The sequence below is a fragment of the Cryptotermes secundus genome, unplaced genomic scaffold (assembly GCF_002891405.2).
Source record: "Cryptotermes secundus unplaced genomic scaffold, Csec_1.0 scaffold550, whole genome shotgun sequence".
Classification (NCBI taxonomy): domain Eukaryota; kingdom Metazoa; phylum Arthropoda; class Insecta; order Blattodea; family Kalotermitidae; genus Cryptotermes; species Cryptotermes secundus.
Window position 1 is genome coordinate 704,885 of NW_019724591.1, and position 20,677 is coordinate 725,561.

Genomic DNA, 20,677 nt, shown 5'->3' on the forward strand with positions numbered 1-20,677 from the left:
GTAAACCCCAGGGACATGGTGCGTCCGGAAGGATTGTAGTTCATTACATAAATATCTTTTGAACCTATCGATTCTCGTAGGTATATATCATATTTATTTTTATCGCAACTGTTATCATTGGTATATATTGACCGATATCTGCAAGATAATTATAATTCTATAAGATACAATTCTTACAGGAAACTGCCACGTGAAATGTATATATCTTATCCATTTTGTATACAGTGGCCGTCTTGTAGTGCACANTTATTTCATCGTTAACACTTGCTGTAATTTTCTGAAAAGTGATTCTCAAAAGTAATTTATGTTACTTGAACTGGTTTCAGTAGCTAGACACTTAATATCATTATCGATTACGTTATGACTATTTACTTGATAGTGCTGACCACACGAGCAGTTTCCCTTCGTTGTCATGATTGCTAATGTATTACAATTACATCATCATCTCAGGGACAGCAAATATTTTACTTTGTATTCTTTCAAATAATCCCTAAGTAGATAAATCAAGAGCAATGTTTTCTAGGATATGACATCGTGTAGTTTGGTAGAATTCCATTTACTTTCCAGAGAAAATTATTGTCTTCGTTTTAAGAGTAAAATTGTAAACCGAGCAAGCAAAATCTTTGACATTTAAGATGAAGTTTCTACTTTCATCCGAAACATTGTTGAATTTCACCGAGACTACACGGCGTCAAGTCTTATATGGGAGTCAAATAATCTCCCAAATCACCGAAGTGATAAATTCACATCTCACATGTCGGAAAGTGTTTCGAATGAAGGATATGTTTCTTGCATCAGGCCTCAAATTTGCGAACTGAAATGATTCAGTGATTGTAGTGACTGCATAGGGGATGGATGTATGAATTTTTAAGGGGGGGAAGAGCAGAATTTTCCTCACAGTTTCCACATGTGCACTGAAACCCACTCAGTCTCTCCTCCAATGTGTATGGGGTCAAAATTGACCACTAAATTACACCCAGTGTCAATAAGCATTTTAATGCATCATTCCTTAAGCACATGGTCACAATTCTTAAGGTAACATGAGCCGTTTTAAGCGAAATAATGTTAAATCTGTGATTAATGTAGATTAGAGGACTGATCAATCTGGTATAAATACGGACGGGTCCACAGTTATGAAGTAGCCCCACAGAATCATACTGAATAAATTCCCTTTAGACGTATCCGACGGAAGGACTTTACCTAACTTTGATGCGTCCATTTTTGTCGTAAAGTAACATTTGTAAGGGCCGGGATAGCTCATTCAATATAGAGACAATTTAAGGGCTGGAAGACCCGGGGTTAATTCCTCCACATGGTCCAAACCGGTTCTAGGGTTCACACAATCTATTCCCCACAGGGGTAAAGCAGGAGAAGCACTAAGCTGATCACTTACTTACTTATTGAGTTGAACCCTTGTTGAGGAGCCGCCAATTCTGCAGCGACTCAAGAATTTCCCAGAACTTTATGGAAACCGAAGGTTCATTACCGTGTTCACAAGAGTCCTCCATTGGTCCATATTTTGAGCCAGATCAGTCCAATCCATATCACATCCTATTTCTCTAAGATCCATTTTAATATTGTCCACCCACTTACGCCTCGGTCTTCCCAGTGGTCTCTTTCCTTCTGGCTTTCTCACCAATATCCTATATGCATTCCGCGTCTTCGCCATTCGTGCTACATGCCCTGCCTATCTCATCTTCCTTGACTTGATCATTCTAATTATACCTGGAGAAAAGTACAAGTCATGAAGCTCCTCATTATGCAGTTTTCTCCAACCTCCTGTCACTTCATCTCTCTTGGGTCCAAATATTCTCAACACCCTGTTCTCAAACACTCTCAGTCTGTGTTCCTCCCTTAATGTCAGAGTCCAAGTTTCTCATCCATATAGAACCACGGCAAAATTATAGTTTTTTGTATTCTAATTTTTATGTTTTTTGGACAGCAGACGAGAAGACAAAAGGTTCTGGACTGAATGGTAGCAAGCATTACCCGAGTTCAATCGCCTCTTAATTTCCTCCTGAATCAGGTTTTAATTTGTTATCGTCGTTCACAAATATCTGAACTGTGCTACATTTTCTAAGCTGATCACTTACCTCCATTTAATACTGAGGTGAAGAACAGTGGAGCTATACCATCACTTCCCTATACGTTTTCATGGCCTAATATTTAATTACAAGAACAGCTTTACTTTTTATAATATGATAAGTATGTTTCGATCTGGGCGTTAGTGTTTAACTGTGACATTTTCTGGACAGAGAGGAGTGGACTTACATGTCACCGAGTTGTCCAAAGACGAGTGTGCCCACAACCTCTCCAACCCTCGAGACAAGAAGGGTGTTCGGCACGTAAACCTCCTTCTCACAGACCCAGCCCTCTTGTGTTGGAGCCGTCACTGAGTACCACTTCGTATCGTACTCCCATCCATGCTGGCACCCAACTGTAAGCACGTGAGTTCGTTTCTTATGTTAGACTCATAACTTGTTGAAGTGTCGAATGTTGTTTAGCTGGTTAACATATTTTTTGTTTCTGTGGGAATCCGGAAGTTTATTACCGTGTCCACAGAAACTCGGCATCGAACGACATCCTGAGCCAGCTGAATCCAGGACTATCAGTCCAATTTTGTTAAGAAATAAAATAAATCAACTTACAGTCTGTATGTCTGTCTCTCTGTGTGACTCACAATTTTTTTAGGCTTATGAGGTAACCTTCCTGTCTATCTATTTATCCCTCTGTTTTTTTTCCATTTTCTATCCAGTCTGTATCGTATTAAAGGAAATTAATCAACTACTTCTTCCCAGAACTTTTTTATTTTATTATTATTTTAGCCTTGACCGCCTCTGTGGTCTAGTAGTTAGAGTTCCTGGCTACAGATCTAGAGGTCCCGGGTTCGATTCTCGGCGCTACTAGATTTTCTGAGAAATAGTGGGTCTGGAACGGCGTCCAATCAGCCTCGTGAGGAAAACTGACGAGCTATTTCAAGGAAATACGTTGCCTAGATAGGGACGATGCTGTTAGACATAAGAGAACATAAGGTGAGACAGTCTGCCCATAACGCTCGCTACGTCATTATATTGTTAGCATAATACTAAAATGAAGTTATGATTACCTGTTTATCTGTAGGCCACGTGTAGTAAACAAGAATGTGAAAGCACAATAAGAATATGAAAATAAATTTCTGGAAAATTAAGAAATAAATGATTATATGTAGCATTGTAAATAAAATAGGAATGGAGGAAGATAAGGTTTTTATATTAAGCCTGTTGAACCTTTGGATAATACGATATTTAGTGTTGATTGTTCTCTTTTAATTGTGTTAAATTAAAACTAAATAGGTATCAATTCCATAAGCTTTAAACTTGTCATTTTTATTAGGAAATTTCAGATTACCATAGGAAAAAACTGTCGATTGTCGCGTGCTAGAAAGTTGAAACAACATAAATTTCATAGTAGACCACAATCAAACGAGACACTCTTCTATCAGTGTATCTTGTTTATTATGAGTATTCATACTACTGTGATAATACTTTTCGGTATAATGCTAAATAATTACGTGAAGAAGGGAGTGGATATAACTTCCGAAACGTTGTGTATATTAAAATTTCGCGCACATTGGACATGTTCAATATAAATGTAAATTAGCAAATAAGCCGTTTGGTTAATGAAGGCTTACCCGTCTCGTATGTCGTCTTGTTGAGCCCCTGAAGTGTCTGTGCGCCCATTGGTAGGCTCAAGTTGTACATCCTGCATTTGCTGAATGAATCTTCCTCGTTACCATCTCTGAAATTGAGAAATGTTTTGCCTTTCTTTTTTCACGTTTAAGTCTTCTATTACAGAAATATCTGTGAACTAATTAATTTCACTTCAAAATTTCACAAAATAATATCCGAAAATGGGCTCAAATCTTCGCTTTTTTGTCTGTACCTGAGATGATGCTTCCAAAATTACATAAATTACTCTCATAAATTAAATTTTACTCATAAAATTTTGTGGGAAAAATTATAGACATGTAACGATCTTCACCAGCTTAACGATACAAATATAGAAATGCTGATAATATCTTAACATTTATATGAATATACTGAGGAAAGCCACGATAATCACTGCCTCCAAACTGAGATTTTATCACTTGAATTTAAAGCAGGAATTCAACTATAAATGTAATATTTATTTAATTTTTCCTAACCCATCAACACAACATTTTGTGGTGCAGAATATTTTATTAAAATCTAGCCCATGTTTCGACCTACACTCTCCGTCGTCAGGTGGTACAATATCGGAAGCCTTTGCTATTGAATATTGCTCTTTTTCTCTCTTATGGAAAAAAAGATCTAGTTTCCTATAAATTTATTAGATCAATGTTTTCAGCAAGACAGTAAAACAATAACAATCCATATTAAAAAAACTCCAAAATCATTCCAACTGAATACAGAGGATTTCAATAAGAATTAGATGCCAGAGAGAGCTGTGTTCATGGTACATGGAGGTAGAATAATCCCGTTGCATTTCCGTAACACTGTAATTGTATCTTTCAACTGACCTAATCTTTCTAGCCGAATTATGGTCCTGGGTTCGACTTACCCTCTAACAGAAATGAGTACCATGAATCTTCCTGGGTATAAAGGACTGCCGGCGCTTAAGGCTGACAGCCTCACCGCCATCTGTGAGCGGATTGTCTAGATAATGTGGGAGCCTCGTAGTCTTGCAACATTATGGGACTCCACGGCTTGTTATAGGGACAGCTTAAATATAATCTTCAATACAGCTTCACACTTTATTGGTTAATTTACCATTTAGCCTATGATTTCATATAAATTCAACATGTTTCGACCACACAGGGCCATCATCATGTACATATGATGATTTTAGTAAATTGTTATAGGGTAATATATTATTACATAAATTAAAACCAGAAAAATATCAATGAAGTACAAATTTGCTGGTGGTTTAACGTAAAACATAAGAAATTACAGGAACTGAAGATGACCCATGAATACTAACCAATCAACAGCAATGTTCTATGCAACTGAATATCCCATTGGATGATGAATACGCAATGTAAGATTTGAGGTTTTCACGGCGGTGACTATGAATACAGTCTTCCGGGATGTGACGCCGTGTAGCTATTGTATAAACCGACGTTTCAGAGGAACATACTGCCTCCATCTTCAGGGTAGAATATAGGAGAAAATAGGAACCAGCGTGAACAGGTAGCTGCAGACTAAATGACCAGTAGAAATCTCCCAGCTATCTATACCTTGAAGATGGAGGGGATACGTTCCTCCGAAACGCCGGTTTGTACAATATCTACACGGTGCCATATTCAAGAAGACGGCATTCATCATGAATGCACAAATTGAAAATATACTTGGTCAGTTTCTGAAATTGCATAAAGATTTGTATCGTTAATATTTCATTTATTAATATTATTTACTCCTTGTGTACTTAATGATGACTTAACTTACTCATTTTCGGTAAATGATAGAATTAACGAACAATGAATTGAGAACTATGAGTAAAGGAAGCCATAAATACCTGATCTCATGGATTATTAAGGTAATTTTGCCTGTAATGAGAGAATAACTACTCAAAACGTCAGGGCATCCGATTTTCTGGCAGATATTTGAACCCTGTACCTTCCTAGTACGAAGCAGGAATGTTTCCCATTTGACCTTCAAACTCGATTGTGATAACACTCGATCAAGGAAGACTTACTTTGGAAGTGTCAGATTCTTCCACTCTGCTATGGTGTAGTTAGTTTCATTTCTGCCCGGTACGTGGCACCAGTGGTTTGGTAGGGTAACCGCTAAGATGAGGTTGAACGAAGGCATTGCAACTGTAAGGATGAAACCCATGTTGAAGATCAAGTTGAACCAGGACTGAAACTTTCCATCCATCCCGATGTGTTCCATCAGTTCTTCGAATGTGTCCTCTTCCTTCTTCTCCTTCAGTCCTATTTGTTCCATCGTTGCAGATTAGGGCCTTGTTCCAAGTTCCTTCTGCAAAATAACAAGAGGAGGTCAAATTAAATTGTTCTTGAAGGACTGTATTTGAACTGATATCCATATTGATATGAACAGCATGTGGGCTATTAAGTTCATTAGGTAATGTAATTGGTGTAGCCACTATTCTACAAGCCGGAAGGTCGCGGGTTCGATTTCCGATGAGATCATTAGATTTTTTCAATTTACCTAATCCTTCCAGCCACACTATGGCCCCGGGGTCGACTCCGACTTTAACAGAAATTAGTACCAGGAATCTTACTGGGAGTCATGGGCGACTGGTTCATAAGGCTGACGACCTCACCGCCATCTGTGAGTCGATTGCCTAGAACATGTAGGAGCCTCGACGTCTCAAATCCCTATGGGTCTTAGTGACGTGTTACAGGGATAACTTCATACTTACGATTACATAGAATAGGATAGTAACCTACACTTACATATTTCTTGTTGTTAATCATAAGGAATTTACAGAAACAATGGCAGATATGGGTATCCCTCCTTTAATATTATCACATATTTGGGATGTGACTAAAGACGGGGTATGAATTGCGTAATTGGGTTTGTTGACACAACTCGAAACTACACACAATTATAGCCCTATCGTTAATCTTCACACTTTACATATCACCACAGCAACAAGTTGAGCTTTTTCCAGCCTGCTATGTCTTAACCAGCCGTTCCCTAGTAAAGGCGTCTAACAGTGTAGATCATTCAACTTCTCGCGCTCAGGTCCTCTCGTAACAGCAGTCCTTGCGGTCCTTGCACTGTTCTTGGCAACAGCTAACTCTACTTAGCATCCCTTGCCGAACTCAACTCTTGCCTGTCAATCCTCAAATCTCTCCCAATCAACAACTCAACTATAGCGCCATCTCTTTTTAACTATCCTCAGTCAAAAGTCAAAGTTAGAGTTTCTGACAGGGCCTGTGTCAGTCCAGGCTCAGTACATCAGATTATGCCCCAATTTCTAGTAGCTTCCGTTACAACGGCAGTCTAGTAACTCGAACGGTCGTATGCTTGACTGCCGCCAAGTTTAAGCCTCTTGGCTTTTGGGTCCGCGTTATATAGCCTCGGGACGGACTCACGAGAGAACACTGCTTTCAACTGTTCCTCTGTCGTTGTAGGCGTGTTTACCGATCCGTTGCCTATAAACGGCCGTCTTCTTAATAGCCTATTGTATAGCAACGGCTGTGCTCGTTGTTTTTTTTTCAATGTCTTTGCCTAGCAATGGTTCTGTACTCTACAAAATAATTACGCTTGAGATAGTGTAGTGTCAACTTCCCTCAATTGCCTCCTATTTGGGGTGGGGGGTAGGTTTCCTTCGTGGATTAAAATCATTTAACAGGCAATGTGACTACATATATCTATGCAGAGCTCAAATTAAGTTAATGGTAGTACTTTACTTCAACTCCAAGCATACATCCTAATAGTAGAATGAGTAGATTGATGGATGGCAGGAGTTTGAACAGCATCTCATATTTCTCAATCGAAAAAATAAAACCGTATTTCATCGGTTAATTTCTTTCAGATTATAATAAATCTACTTACTGTGTTCAAGTCGAATATGTTCCCAAATCTCCCTATCTTCAGATAATATTACACTAAAGAAACCGACCGTCTTACTTGTCTCGAAGTAAGATTCGTCACTATGGAATAAAAACTGTGTCATTCGCTTGTGTTTTTCCTTCACCAAGAACGCCGATATATTTGCAACTGAATCTCAGCTTCTTCGAACACATGAGCATAGTTCTCCACATTAATTTGTTATGATAGCCATAATTGTTCAAGATATGTTATCACTTAATATTTAGATATAACAAACAGATGTGTCAAAGGATGTAAACAAAATGTACTTACTTAATTCTTTTGTGTTCTACAAGTTCTTTTCTCCTATGACTCTGCTAATTTTGTTGTTTGTTTTAGTTAACATCTAGTACCAAATGATTCTCACGTGAAGAGAGCTGACAACATTGCCTATAGCATTAAGAGGCTTTAAGTTTACAGCACTTTCTGTTCCCAGTCTGGCTGACTGCACTATATTAAACACGAAGAGCCAATGAACAGCACTGCAGAGCCTCTCTCATAATTCTGGTACTGGGACACTGAGGTCACAGGATTTTTCTATTGACCTAATCCTTCCAGCCGCACTGTGACCCTGGAGTCGACTCAGCCTCTCTCAGAAATGGGTACCAGAAATCTCCCTGGGTGTGAAGAGTTGTCGGCGCGTAATGCTGACATCACCGCCATCTGTGAGCCGATTGTCTGGAAGAAAATGTGGGGGCCTCGACGTCTCACAATCCTATCAGCCTCCACGGCCTGTTACAGGGATAACTTTACCTTTTACTGCAACACTAAGGGGAAAACATTTTGTTGGGAAATAATTATAATAAAATATAAGATAATATAATAATTTTTAACAGTAGTTTTAATTCTATTCAGTTTTTTTATTGCTGAGTAAGGCATAGGGACGGGCTACCGGCTGGACGACCGGGGTTCGACTCTTCTCTTCTCCACAGCTTCCAGACCGGTTCTGGCGCCAATCAATAAGTGACCGAGAACTTCCTCCGAGGGAATAAAGAGGCAGGAACGTGAAGCTGACCACTCATCTCAATCTAGTGCCGAGGTAAAGAATGGTGGAAATATAACTCCACTTCTCCATACGCCTTCATGGCGTGTTGCTTAATTAATTAAGCACAGGGACAAATTTACCTTTATTTTACTGTATTATCTTTTGCTAGTATTAAGGTCGGAATATGAAGAGTGTCAGAAAAACAGAGAGAAATATAACGATGATTATTATAATGATAATTATCATTATTAACCCAACGATCTACTCAGCCTTAATTAATATCTCATTTTCTCTTCAAATATATTTTCTGTAGCGATCCTAAATCAGCCTTATGATTTCTGGTCCCGTGGAGGGACGCCAGATTGACGTCCTCGCGTCGGTGACTGTGCCACAACGCTTCTGGTTCGGAGAGAGACCGACCTTTCGGAGAAACATTTCGTCTCCATCTTCAGAGTCGAGGGTAAGTCGAGCAAGAACCTACAGGAGCACGAGGTAGATTACTAACTTCATTGAGCTGAGCTCTTCTTGAGAATCCTCCAGCCGCTCAGCTACTCAAGAATTTCCCATCATTTTATGGAACCCCAAAGTTCATTACCGTGCTCACAAGAGCCCTCCACTGGTCCCTATCCTGAGCTAATCCATACAGTCCGTACTATCCAACCCTATATATCTGAGATCCATTTTAATATTATCCACCCGTCTTCATCTACCTAGTGAACACTTCTTTCTGCCTTTACCACTAATATCTTGCGTATATTCCTCTTCTCCCAATTAGTGCTACGTGCCCTGCCCATATCACATTCCTCGATTTGATCATTCTAATTATGTTTGGCGAGGACTATAAATTATGAAGCTCCTCATTATGCGGTTTTCTCCGATATCCTGTCACTTCATCTCTTTTCGGTCCAGATATTCTCCTCAGAATCCTGTTATAAAATAGATTTCTGTTTCTCTAGTTTTCGGCCCTGAAGATGGAGGTGATATGTTCTCAGAAACATCTCGTTCTGTCCGAATGTTGTGAGTTATAACTCAGAAATTTGTACTGGACGTTTAAACACACTGACATAGCTTGAAGTTAACCAGAATGAAAAAGGATTTGAAGTCCTCTTGAAACGACGACTTGTTGAAGTGAAGTGTGGTTCAGTTGTTTCAGGACACATTGTAGGACATCATTTGGCCTTTAACAATATCAGTGACGCAGGAGTCCTAATGGAATAATCGCCGTCAATGAGGACAGAGACGGAATGCGTGGATGGCTCATGGTCAAGATAATAGTCTTTGATGTTATGTGGGTAACTAACTTATCTATAGTCCCGTTCACGGCGCACAAATCCTTAGAGACAGTTGCTAGGGCGCCTACACTGTTGCGTCTATCCGGCAATATTTAAATTGTTTCAATGTAGGATTTAAAATTCTCACAACTGTAGTTTTGAACAGTTCTATCTTCTGGGATATAACGACTTGTGGTTCTCTGAAAATAAACCGACGTTTTAGAGGAACATATCGACTCGCCTTTCCAATTGCTTTTAAGCTTGTATCTTCCTTGCATCTTGTTTATTCGACCCTGAAGTTGGAGACGATATATTCCTCCGAAAGGTCAGTTGACTTTTCTAAAGAAAGCACGGGTTTATATCTCAGAAGATAGTAGTCAACATGTTTTTAATAGTCTGCAGACTATGCTAAATTCTTTTCGGGCTATCAGCCATGTTAATACCGAGTTAAAAACCGACATTTCAGAGATCTCTTCCCTCTATTTGAGAATATTGTATTGTCACGTGATAGAGTGACTATAGTATTTTTGGATTTTTGGCTGACAATTGGCTTTAATGGACATTTTAACACACAGCTAGTAACTCGCTCACTCATGGAGCTGAGTCTTTCTTGAGAACCTGCCAGTTGTGCAGCCACTCAAGAATTTCCCAACATTCTATGGAACACGAAGATTCATTATCGTGTTCACAAGAGCCTTCTACTGGTCCGTATCCTGATCCAGATTAATCCAATCCATCCCATCCCATCTTATCTCTCTAAGATCCATTTTAATATTTTTTTCCCCGCCTATATATTTTTCCTTCTGGTTTTCCTACAAGTACCATATATGCATTCATCTTCTCCCCCATTCATCTACATGCACTTCCCACCTTGTGACTACACTTTATAGATCACTACCACACAAAAATTAATGTTCTCAGTAACAGTCTTCATTGCTTTGCTTGGTAACGTATTCCAACAGCGGACGTTCCTCTGCCCCCGGGATCACGACCATCTCACACCAACCTCCCACTTATCTGCCGTCTAAAGACTGTCTCGTAATGGCAGCTGGTCCTCGTTATATAATCTCGGCACGGACCACACAGAAAACATCGCTTCTAGCAGCTCTTTTATTGTTGCATATACGTCTGTTACGGTTATCATATTAAGGATACTTAGTCATTGCCTAACAACGGTTGCGTTTCCAGAGCCGTTCCCTACTAACAGTTCTCTCTGTTGGCTTCACAATTCTGACTTTCAGCAGACATTCCGCAGTATTCTGTGGGTTATTTAAAAGCCCTTTGAGTCTCAGAACTACAGATAAGATGACAGGATGACTGGCAAATAGACAGAAGCCTGACCGAAGCGAATTACTCTCTGGTCATTTTCCCGGAGGGACTGAGGTAAAGCTAAATAAATATTGTTCACAGGAAAATCACACGGTGATACGATTCGTGTGGCCGCTATTTTGTTTATCCAACATTAACATGCATAATTTTCATTTCATGCATCCTGTTTTGTTACAATATACAGCCTCTTTATTACAACCGTCATATATTTAAAATACAACATTTTGTTTTTGTTTTCATTATCGAAATAGCCAGCAAATGCCCCATAAGCTTTATGGTGCTGACTTCTCTTCGTTATGTTTATGCATAACTATGTTGAACCGAAACTAACTGCAATCATATGGGCCCCTGGCTTCCCACCGCGGCGGTCCGGGTTCGATCCTAGGTCTGGTCAAGTGGGATTTGTGATGGAAAAAGTGGCGCTGGGGCGGGTTTTCGCCGAGTACTTCGGTTTCCCCTGCCAATGTACATTCCACCAATTGTTCCACAATCACTCTCACCTACCATCTGGGGCTGGTACAATATGCCAGAAGTGGCCGCAGTACAAGGGACTTAGCCCTACCCCACTAGCAATAGTAATAACTGCAATCATCAGTGTATATTTATTTGCTGCATATGTCAAATGCATGTTTGCAGTTAACACTTCTGAACAGTTAACTAAATCCTTTGGTGCATTTCGAATTTCTCACCGTTCTTAATAATTATTTACTCTAAACTGCAAAGTTATCCGCGTGTTTGCTTAATGAAGCACTACGGGGTCGCCACTCACTGTAGCTGTAGACTATCTTGTGATATTTGCAGCTTCGGTATGATATCGGCAACTCCAAGCACAGAGTGCGAAAGTTTTGATAGTGAAATTATCTGGAAGGTCAGTGAACGAACGTGTAAACATCTCTCAAACATTTTCGTTTTTCTTTTCCTCGCATCTTCTATGATGAAATGGAGCACAGATTTTTAGGCATTCTGTGTATTTTGTATTTGTCTGTGTATTCGAAAATTCCGAATATACAAAATTATAATTTTGCCTGTGGTTCTGTATGGGTGTGAAACTTTGTCTCTGACATTAAGGGAGGAACAGAGACTGAGTGTGTTTGAGAAGAGGGTGTTGAGGAAAATATTTGGACCGAAGAGAGATGAAGTGACAGGAGGTTGGAGAAAACTGCAGTAATGAGGAGCTTCATAACTTGTACTCTTCTCCAAGTATAATTAGAATTATGAAGTCGAGGAGCATGAGGCGGGCAGGGCATGTAGCACGAAGGAAAGCCAGAAGGAAAGAGGCCACTGGGAAGACAAAGGCGTAAGCGGGTGGAGAATATTAAAATGGATCTTAGAGAGATAGGATGGGATGGTATGGATTGGATTGATGTGGCTTAGGATATGGACTAGTGGATGGCTCTTGTGAACACGGCAATGAACCTTCGGATTCCATAAAATGCTGGGAAATTCTTGAGTAGCTGCAGAATTGGCGGCTCCTCCAGAAGGGCTCGGCCCCATAAGTAAGCAAGGAAGTAAGTAATTCGAAAGTTCAGACCGTAAAAGGACGTCCTTTACACTATTGAACTTGTCTCTGAGGAACGTAATTGTGTGTACGTGAGCTGATAACAAGATTTTAGTGTGTTCATGATGTGAAATTATAATTTGGGGGGGGGGGGAAATCTGAAAATCTGAAATTTAGTATGTGATTTCAAACACTAGGCAAATAACAAATTTATAAATTCTATTCTTCAGCTGTGGTAATACAGTGTGATTCTAAATTATTGTAGAAATTTCCGTGGTATATAAATTTAAAACTGAAAATAATTCAATAAAGCTTTTTAAGAAATAAATTATTGTTACTCAAAAAGTTTTATATTCCATTCTACGCAACTAATTTTATGTAAAATAGAATTTTTGAGGTACACGTTTTTATTCCGTTAGCAGTTTTATATTATTTCAAACGGTTTGAAAATCATAAGCAATTCAAACTCAGACAATAATTTAGAATTACACTTTATTATTTTCTAAAGCACTAAAATTCGGCTATAGTAACGTGTATGTAGCAGTTTACATAATAAAAACAAGCGTGAATTATATTTAATGTAATGTCTGTGCCAATTTAAACCTCACATATAGATTTACTGAAAATCTTCATGCTTATATTCTTTGGCCACCTCAAGGGAGAAATATTATTTTAGGCGAAGACAGCATCCTTCCAAATCCTTACCTACTAATTCAGAATCATCTTAATATCTAACCTAAATAATTTTGTCACACGATGCACCGTCAAGATGGCTCTTAGAGACATATTATGGGGTGGTATGGACTGTATTGATCTGGCTGAGGATAGGGACCAGTGGAGGTATCTTGTGAACACGGTAATGAACTTTCATGTTCCATAAAATATGGGGAAATTCTTGAGCAGCTGCGCAACTGGAAGTTTCTCAAGAAGGGCTCAGCTCCATACAGTTAGTGAATGCAATGTAATTAATAAATTAATTATACATTTCTTTTCAATTTTGTTTCTTACGCAGTGCTCGACGCCTGGAACTGAGGATAAGTTTTTCATTTTCACGGTAGGTTCTTATTTACATAGGCAAAGACCACAGGTCATATGACATAATGACGTATATTAAAAGTAAAACTAAAAGGTAAAGGTGTCCCTGTAACAAACCGTGGAGGCCCATAGAGTTGTGACACGTTGAGGGTCCCACATTATCTAGACAATCGGTTCACAGATGGCGGTAAGGTTGTCAGCCTTAGGCGCCAACTACCATTTGCCCCCAAGAATATTCCTGGTACTCATTTCTATTAGAGTCTGCGTCGACCCCAGGGCCATAGTGAGCCTAGAAGGATTAGGTAAATTGAAAAAAAAAAAAAAGAACCACCTCATCGGGATTCGATTCCCCTACCTTCCGTCTTGTAGCATAGTGTCTCAACTAACTACGCTACCGCGTGCCCCAGTGGCGTGTATTATCTAATTCAAATAATACATCATTATTTCATATCAACTTATGTGTCGCTTTCTGTTATCTGAGTACACTGCTTGCACGCGATCCATTGGTTGAGACAGTAAGAGTAAACTTGGCCTGTCACGTTGCCTCTACTGCGATGTTTCGAAATAGCTTACTACTGTCTGAAATATTGTTATCTGCTTAGTATCTGTTAATCATGGCACTTCTTAAGATAGCAATGGATAAAAACACTTCATATCGATAACTCGTTACGTAAATTAAATGCAGTTGTGGTACTGAGTGAAGTTTTTCTTCGGGCATAGTGCGAAGTACATCAACGTAAGTACATAGTGAGGTTGTATATGAAGGTCTGTGTCATTCAGGATTGTGCCACTAGTGACAGTTATTTCAGTGCTCTCTAATGCATTGTCTAGTAATAGTTTGCATGCGCTCCAAGAGCATGGTTATTCGCGCCTGCGCGGTGTCTGAATGATCAAAGGTATTAGTTACATGTTTCTGTTATATTAAGTGTTTCTCCACGAAATGTTATTTTAGAACGATCAATCAAGGACAATTAGCAGGGCATGTAGCATGTACGGAAGAGGAATATATAAAAAGTTACGACGGGAAAACTTAAAAGAGAGAGACCGATAGGAAATCATAAACGTAGGCTGGAAAATAACATTAAAATGAATATTATAGAAAAAGCATAGAAGGATGTGGTCTGGAAAAGCGTAGTAGTGGGCTTTTGGGTGAACGGTAATGAACGTTCTGGTTCCATATTTTGCTTAGAATTATATTGCAGCGTGTGCAGTTTGTTTTCCTAAGTATTACTTAGTTCCATAGATATAAATAGTTAGCAAATTAGTCATTACACGTGTAGTTGTTGGATTCAAGCTCCCTTGTTATATTGTTAAGGCAGATCTATGTTAGATTAAACAGTTTTATAATAGTACTGCATGCAGAAAACAAACTCCTTGGTCTATAGTCCGCAAGCGAAATATATCGACCGAGCTACCGCCGTTTGTCGGCGAAGTTAGTGCCAACTTTTGCGGATAGAGAGTGTCGCTTTGCATACAGTTACAAAAATTGCTAATGAGCTCGCTATACCTCGACATTAAATTTAGTGTTCACCGGGATAGCTCATCAGGTATAGCGACGGGCTACGGGTTGTGTTGTCGGTGTTCGATACCAAAAAATATTGAAATTTTCCACAGCCTTCAGGCCACCTCATTGAACCACTTAGTCTTTTATTCAATAGGTACTGGGGCTCTTTCCCCGGGAGTGTAAAGAGACAGGAGCGTGAAGCAGACTACTCACTTCCATCTAATGCTGAGATCAAGAATGGTGGAGCTATACCCCCATTTCCATACTGCTTAATTAATTAAACCTAGGTACAAGTTCACGTTTATATTATAGAAAAAAGTATGTGTGTAAGAGAGTTATGTCCCTTGGGAAAAATGTCGGACATCAGTTTTCGACATAAAATGGAGTCAAGTCATCACAAAGAGTTTGTAGAAATCATCATTTACTGTTCCCATAACGGGAGTGTTTTATGGGCTTGTAATTATGGAGCGCCATCATAAAACTCGAAATACAAATATAGTTCTCTGCTCGTTTGGATGATTGTTGCGGATTTTAATGTTGCTGGCCAAATGCTATTGTTTAATTTAGTCGAATCGTGAAAAAGAAACCTTCTGTGTGTTTCTCACAGATAACCAAGAAGGAACAACCTATCGTCATTCAGCAATGGAACCAATGAAGATGAAACACGGTACATCTGATGAGGACTTATTTAACGATCTGATGGAACACGTTGGGATGGAAGGAAAATTTCAATCCAGATTCAATTATTTATATAACTTGGCGCTTATGGTACTGGTCGCCATGCCAGCTTTAAATATCATCATGGCGCTTACGTCACCTGACCACTGGTGCCACGTACCGGGAAGAAACGAAACTAATTTTACATTATCAGAATGGAAGCAACTTACAGTCCCAAGGTAAAGGCTTGCTGAAATAGAGCGTAAATGGGACTATTTTCTTGCAGGGGTGCATAATACACTAATGCTGATGCATAATTTTAGGATATTTCGATAATGTTTCAGTGGTAAACAGATGCAATGATTGGTTCATAGGTCTGTTCAAACGTTAATGTCTCTTAAAATTGGTCTTACATTTTTAAGAGAAATCCTTACGTATCCATTACCACATAAATATTAAATGACATTGTAAAAGGTAAAGGCAAATCTATCCCTGTAACAGGCCCTGAAGTCCTATAGGATTGTGAGGCGTCAAGGCTCCCACATTTTCTCTAGGCAATCGGCTCACAAAAGGCGGTGAGGTTGTCAGCCTTACGAGCCTGTCGCCTTCTACCCCCAGGAAGATTCATGGTGCTAAATTCTGTTAGGGGCTGAGTCGATTGAAATTAAAAAATCCATCTCATCTGGGCTCGAAACCGTAACCTTCCGGCTTGTAGCATAGTGCCTTAACCAACTACCCCAATTACATTGTAAATTTACAAAATATAAATTTGTACACCACTCAAGACATGGGTGTCCTTATGTGCGTTTAGTCTGTGTTTGTGTTGTCCTGTGTTTAGGTAGAGGTCTTGTGATTGGCTGATCTCCCGCCCAAGGAGCCATACCATCTGTTTAAAAATGATTACGAAATTGACGGAGGAGCCAGGACCCAACAAAGAGCTGTAGAGTCATTGATGAATAGAATGAATGAATTGAATGAATGAATGAATAAACTTGTAGATGACTTGTATATTACAGGACAGACGCCACTGGAAATGTGGACACGTTCAGTAAGTGCAGTGCCTACAATTTGACGTTTCCGCTGGATGCAAATACAAGTAGGCCTACATTATTGGAGAGGACGCCTTCTGACTACAGGGACACAGGTATTCTAACTTTAGTACACACAATCAAGATAATGCAAAGAATCCTATACTCTGGGATACAACGTGGCTCAGTCCGTTTAAATTGAAGCAACGTTTCGGAGTAACATGTCACCTCCCCATTCAGGGTAAGCAGAGGAAGTAAGTCGGTGGAAGACAGTGTTCTGCTTGCTACCTGCTTTATGCTGGTTCCTTCATTCGCTTATTCTTGACAGCGGCAAGAATATCCCTTTTCTCTTGATATATTCTCAGATCCATGCTCTCACTAACCAAATATGTACCTGGGGAACTGTTTCCGGGATAAATCAGCCTGGCGTAAAGTAAAGTAACGAGGTTAAGAATGCGTGGAGCTATACTTCCACTCCCCTATACTTCTTTATGTTACGCTGCTTAATTGATATTAACGATAACTTTATTTTCCGGTCTATAAAACCGAAATTAACTGCCATGAGAATCCGTTGCGCTGCCCACCCTCTATCCGCTAAAATTTGGCACTAAATTCGCCGACAAGTGGCGGCCGCTCGGTCGGTATAGTTCGTTTGCGGAATAAAGCCACGGAGTTTGTTGATAACTTAATTGGTTTCGTAATCATATTTAAAATTGGGACATTTATTTCGGTAACAGGTTTCAAAGAAGAAACTGGTATTTGTTGTATAAGTGTTTTCATAGACGCACATGCATTGCGCTTTTCAAGCAGTCAGCTGCCAGGACGGCTGGGAGTACGACCAGACATGGTTTGCTTCAACAGTGACGTCACAGGAAGACTGGGTCTGCGAGAAGGAGCTTCACATCCCAAACACTTTGCTCTTCTGCAAAGTGGGAGAAGTTCTGGGTGAAGTATTCATCGGTCAGCTAGGGGACACGTGAGTAGTGTTGCTTTCTTTTCAAAGTTCGTTGGGGTGGGGAAAACTGCACAATGAGGAGCTTCATAACACGTACTCTTCTCCAAGTACATAATTAGAATGATCAAGTCAAGGAGAACGAGGTGGGCAGGTCATGTAGCACTAATGGGAGAGAAGAGGATGCATATAGGATATTGGTTGGAAAGCCAGAAGTAAAGAGACCACTGGAAAGACCAAGGCGTAGGTGGGTGGACAATATTAAAATGGACCTTAGAGAGATAGAATGCAATGGTATGGATTGGATTCATCTGGCTCAGGATATGGACCAGTGGAGGGCGCTATATTTGTTTCTGCTTCTTATAGGTTACTTTGCCTGGATACAGTAAGTTCATCCGAAACATCGGTGAACTTTTTCATTACACCCCAAAAGACGATAGTCTAATCACCTATTGTTATCGACTGTGGTTTGGTTGTTTTGCTTACTCTTTGGTTCTGAAGACTGAGTAACACATTTTCCCAAAACGTCGGTAAAATTCTGCCTTACTAAACAGCACCAGAACCCAGAATACAATACCCTAAACGTCACTTGATTTTGTCTCTGGTTTTGTTGATTGTCTCGTTATTTTTTTCTGAAGATAAAGGCAGTACTCTTTCGAAACGTCTGTAAGTTTCTATCTTACTACGCAAGATCACATCCCAGAATAAATGCCCTAAAAGTCACTTAATTTTGTTTCTGGTTTTCATGATTGTCTCATTCTTTTGTTCTGAAGATAAAGGCAGTACTCTTTAGAAACGTCGGTAAGTTTGTATCTTACTACGCAAGGTCACATCCCAGAGGACAATACCCTAAACGTCACTTGTTGTGGGCTATTATCCATCAATTAGATATTTCAAAACAATCTTAATCTGTCTGAATCCCAACAGAAATTTTTCTTGCGCTGTAAATTTTAGGATGTTGGAAATATGATAGAGTTGCCAAAGACTTGATGCTATTTGGTGGAAACGCAAGTACTGTGCCTTCATCTAGTCGTCGTGGGGGCGGGGCTATTTAACGGAGTTTTCTTTATTCCAGGATCGGACGGCGCCCTGTGCTCTTCCTGGGCGTCGCCCTGTTGGTGCTGGGACGGTGTGTTCTTGTGTTCTCAGCAGGCATCTACACAATATTCCTTGCGGCAGTCGTCGTCACGAGCTTACCAACTGGTGTCATCTTCCAGTCACCTCTCATTATAGGTACTGTACAACCCAGCACAACTCTGCTTCAAAACTCATGCACTAACATGAGAGTATGAACTGAAAATTTTGACTGTCAAAGCGCCACTACACGCTAGAAACCCAAGAGCCGCATGCAGATAAATATTGTGACGTGTTGCGCTATGGATGACGCCCCTCCCTCCTCGCCAGCAGTGAAGTGCCGAGCGGAGCCGAAGTGAGCCGAGTCCCAGCACGCTGCTCGCTATGCAAAGCGAGTAAACACCGGTGGCTATGCAAAGCGAGTAAACAGCGGTCGCTAAGCAAAGCGGGTAAACAGCGGTTGCGAGAGACGACGGTAATAACAGCGGTACCCATTACGTAACAGGCAAACACGGCGCCAGACAGCAGTGGTGCCTATTACGTGGCTGTTTTCTGTGTTGTCCGGAAAGGGGCTAAATAAGGAGCAACGAAGGCTATTCACAGTCAGTTCTCAAGGCAGCAGTTACGAGTTAGTTACGAGTTCGCTAGAGAAGAGTATGCAGTCTAGTAATTGTAATATTGCAGATAGTAGTAACTGTGAGATTGTAAACTGTGTGACTGTAAGAGCGAGTGTGGAATAAATTCGCTATATCAAATACGGCGTGAAGTTATTCGCCGCGTTATACAACCAACACGTGACAATATATTTGTACACAAGAGCCCACATGACCTTCAGACAACCACAGGTATAGATCATGTGAAAGCCTCTACGTCATTCTACTCTTCTATTTCCTGCCGAATTCATTATTCACTCACGCCCTCTAGTTCGATGCTAACCGAACAGGTTAGTCTCGTCATAGCTTTATAGATTTGTGTTCTGAAGGTGCTCAGTTCGAATCTCTGTCATGACAGCAGCTATCCTGTGTTGTATCCGGCAGCGGAACAGGTTGGCAGGGCGAGCGGTTTCCTTGGGAGTCTGATGACCCACAACTGTGGTTGCTAAAGTATTTATTAAACAAAATAAATGTGCACTAAAAAGACTGTGAACAAGCTAGACAACAAATCTGTCTAAGTAAATGTAGAGTATTATATTTAAGCATCCTGTTGCACTCCACACGATAAATGATANTACTAACAAGACTGTGAACAAGATAGACAACAAATCTGTCTAAGTAAATGCAGAGGCCCACTTCTGATTGGAGACATTACTGCTCCGTACATGGACGCAGGATTCCTCAAGATCAGAGAGTGGGGGTAGGATCTTCAGACTGTCGTATATATATGTATCAACAAGGATGTGACTTTATACAAGTTTCATTTACTGCTATAGATAAGAAGCATTTAGGGCCTTCAGTTGTGTTCTACATTAATACCCTCTGGACCTTGCCTCACTCGGACTTTGGCAAATGTTGGTCAGCGGTCTAAAAATAGCCGGTTAGAATGTGAAATATCACGATTTTCCTTGTCCCCCAGCTCAAAATAAATTTGTTTCGTGTTGGCGTGAGTAACAGCGGTGAAAGTCCGGTTTACAAAATTGGGCATGTTCCTTCCTTGCACAGTCTGCTCTGTTATTTTATAACATGTATAAAATATTCCTTTATTTATACTTTAATTATTATTGATACAGTACCATTAATAAATACAGTATATAAAGTAAAAGTAAAG

The 20,677-nt window shown here is 40.0% G+C and overlaps 2 protein-coding genes across 7 annotated transcripts in view; one reads left to right on the top strand and one right to left on the bottom strand.

Annotated features, from left to right (window-relative positions):
- The window catches only part of LOC111862356 (carcinine transporter), a 20,797-nt gene extending 12,646 nt beyond the window's left edge, over nt 1-8,151 (bottom strand). The window contains exons 1-4 of one of the 2 annotated variants that reach the window (XM_023847669.2): nt 7,854-8,151; nt 5,713-5,996; nt 3,671-3,777; nt 2,272-2,437 (exon numbers count right to left, since the gene is read on the bottom strand). In XM_023847669.2, the coding sequence (XP_023703437.1) occupies nt 2,272-2,437; nt 3,671-3,777; nt 5,713-5,963 (524 nt within the window). In that variant the 5' untranslated portion in view covers nt 5,964-5,996; nt 7,854-8,151. Of the gene's footprint in view, nt 1-2,271; nt 2,438-3,670; nt 3,778-5,712; nt 5,997-7,544; nt 7,778-7,853 lie in introns of those variants that run through there. The other variant, XM_023847670.2, reaches the window with a different exon arrangement.
- Nucleotides 8,152-8,911: 760 nt separating this feature from the next.
- LOC111862370 (solute carrier family 22 member 5) overlaps nt 8,912-20,677 on the top strand; it is an 18,510-nt gene continuing 6,744 nt past the window's right edge. The window contains exons 1-5 of one of the 5 annotated variants that reach the window (XM_033750633.1): nt 8,912-9,025; nt 15,810-16,098; nt 16,876-17,003; nt 17,695-17,863; nt 18,915-19,072. In XM_033750633.1, the coding sequence (XP_033606524.1) occupies nt 15,845-16,098; nt 16,876-17,003; nt 17,695-17,863; nt 18,915-19,072 (709 nt within the window). In that variant the 5' untranslated portion in view covers nt 8,912-9,025; nt 15,810-15,844. Of the gene's footprint in view, nt 9,026-14,272; nt 14,435-14,463; nt 14,595-15,809; nt 16,099-16,875; nt 17,004-17,694; nt 17,864-18,914; nt 19,073-20,677 lie in introns of those variants that run through there. The other 4 variants (XM_023847691.2, XM_033750634.1, XM_023847689.2 and 1 more) reach the window with 4 other exon arrangements.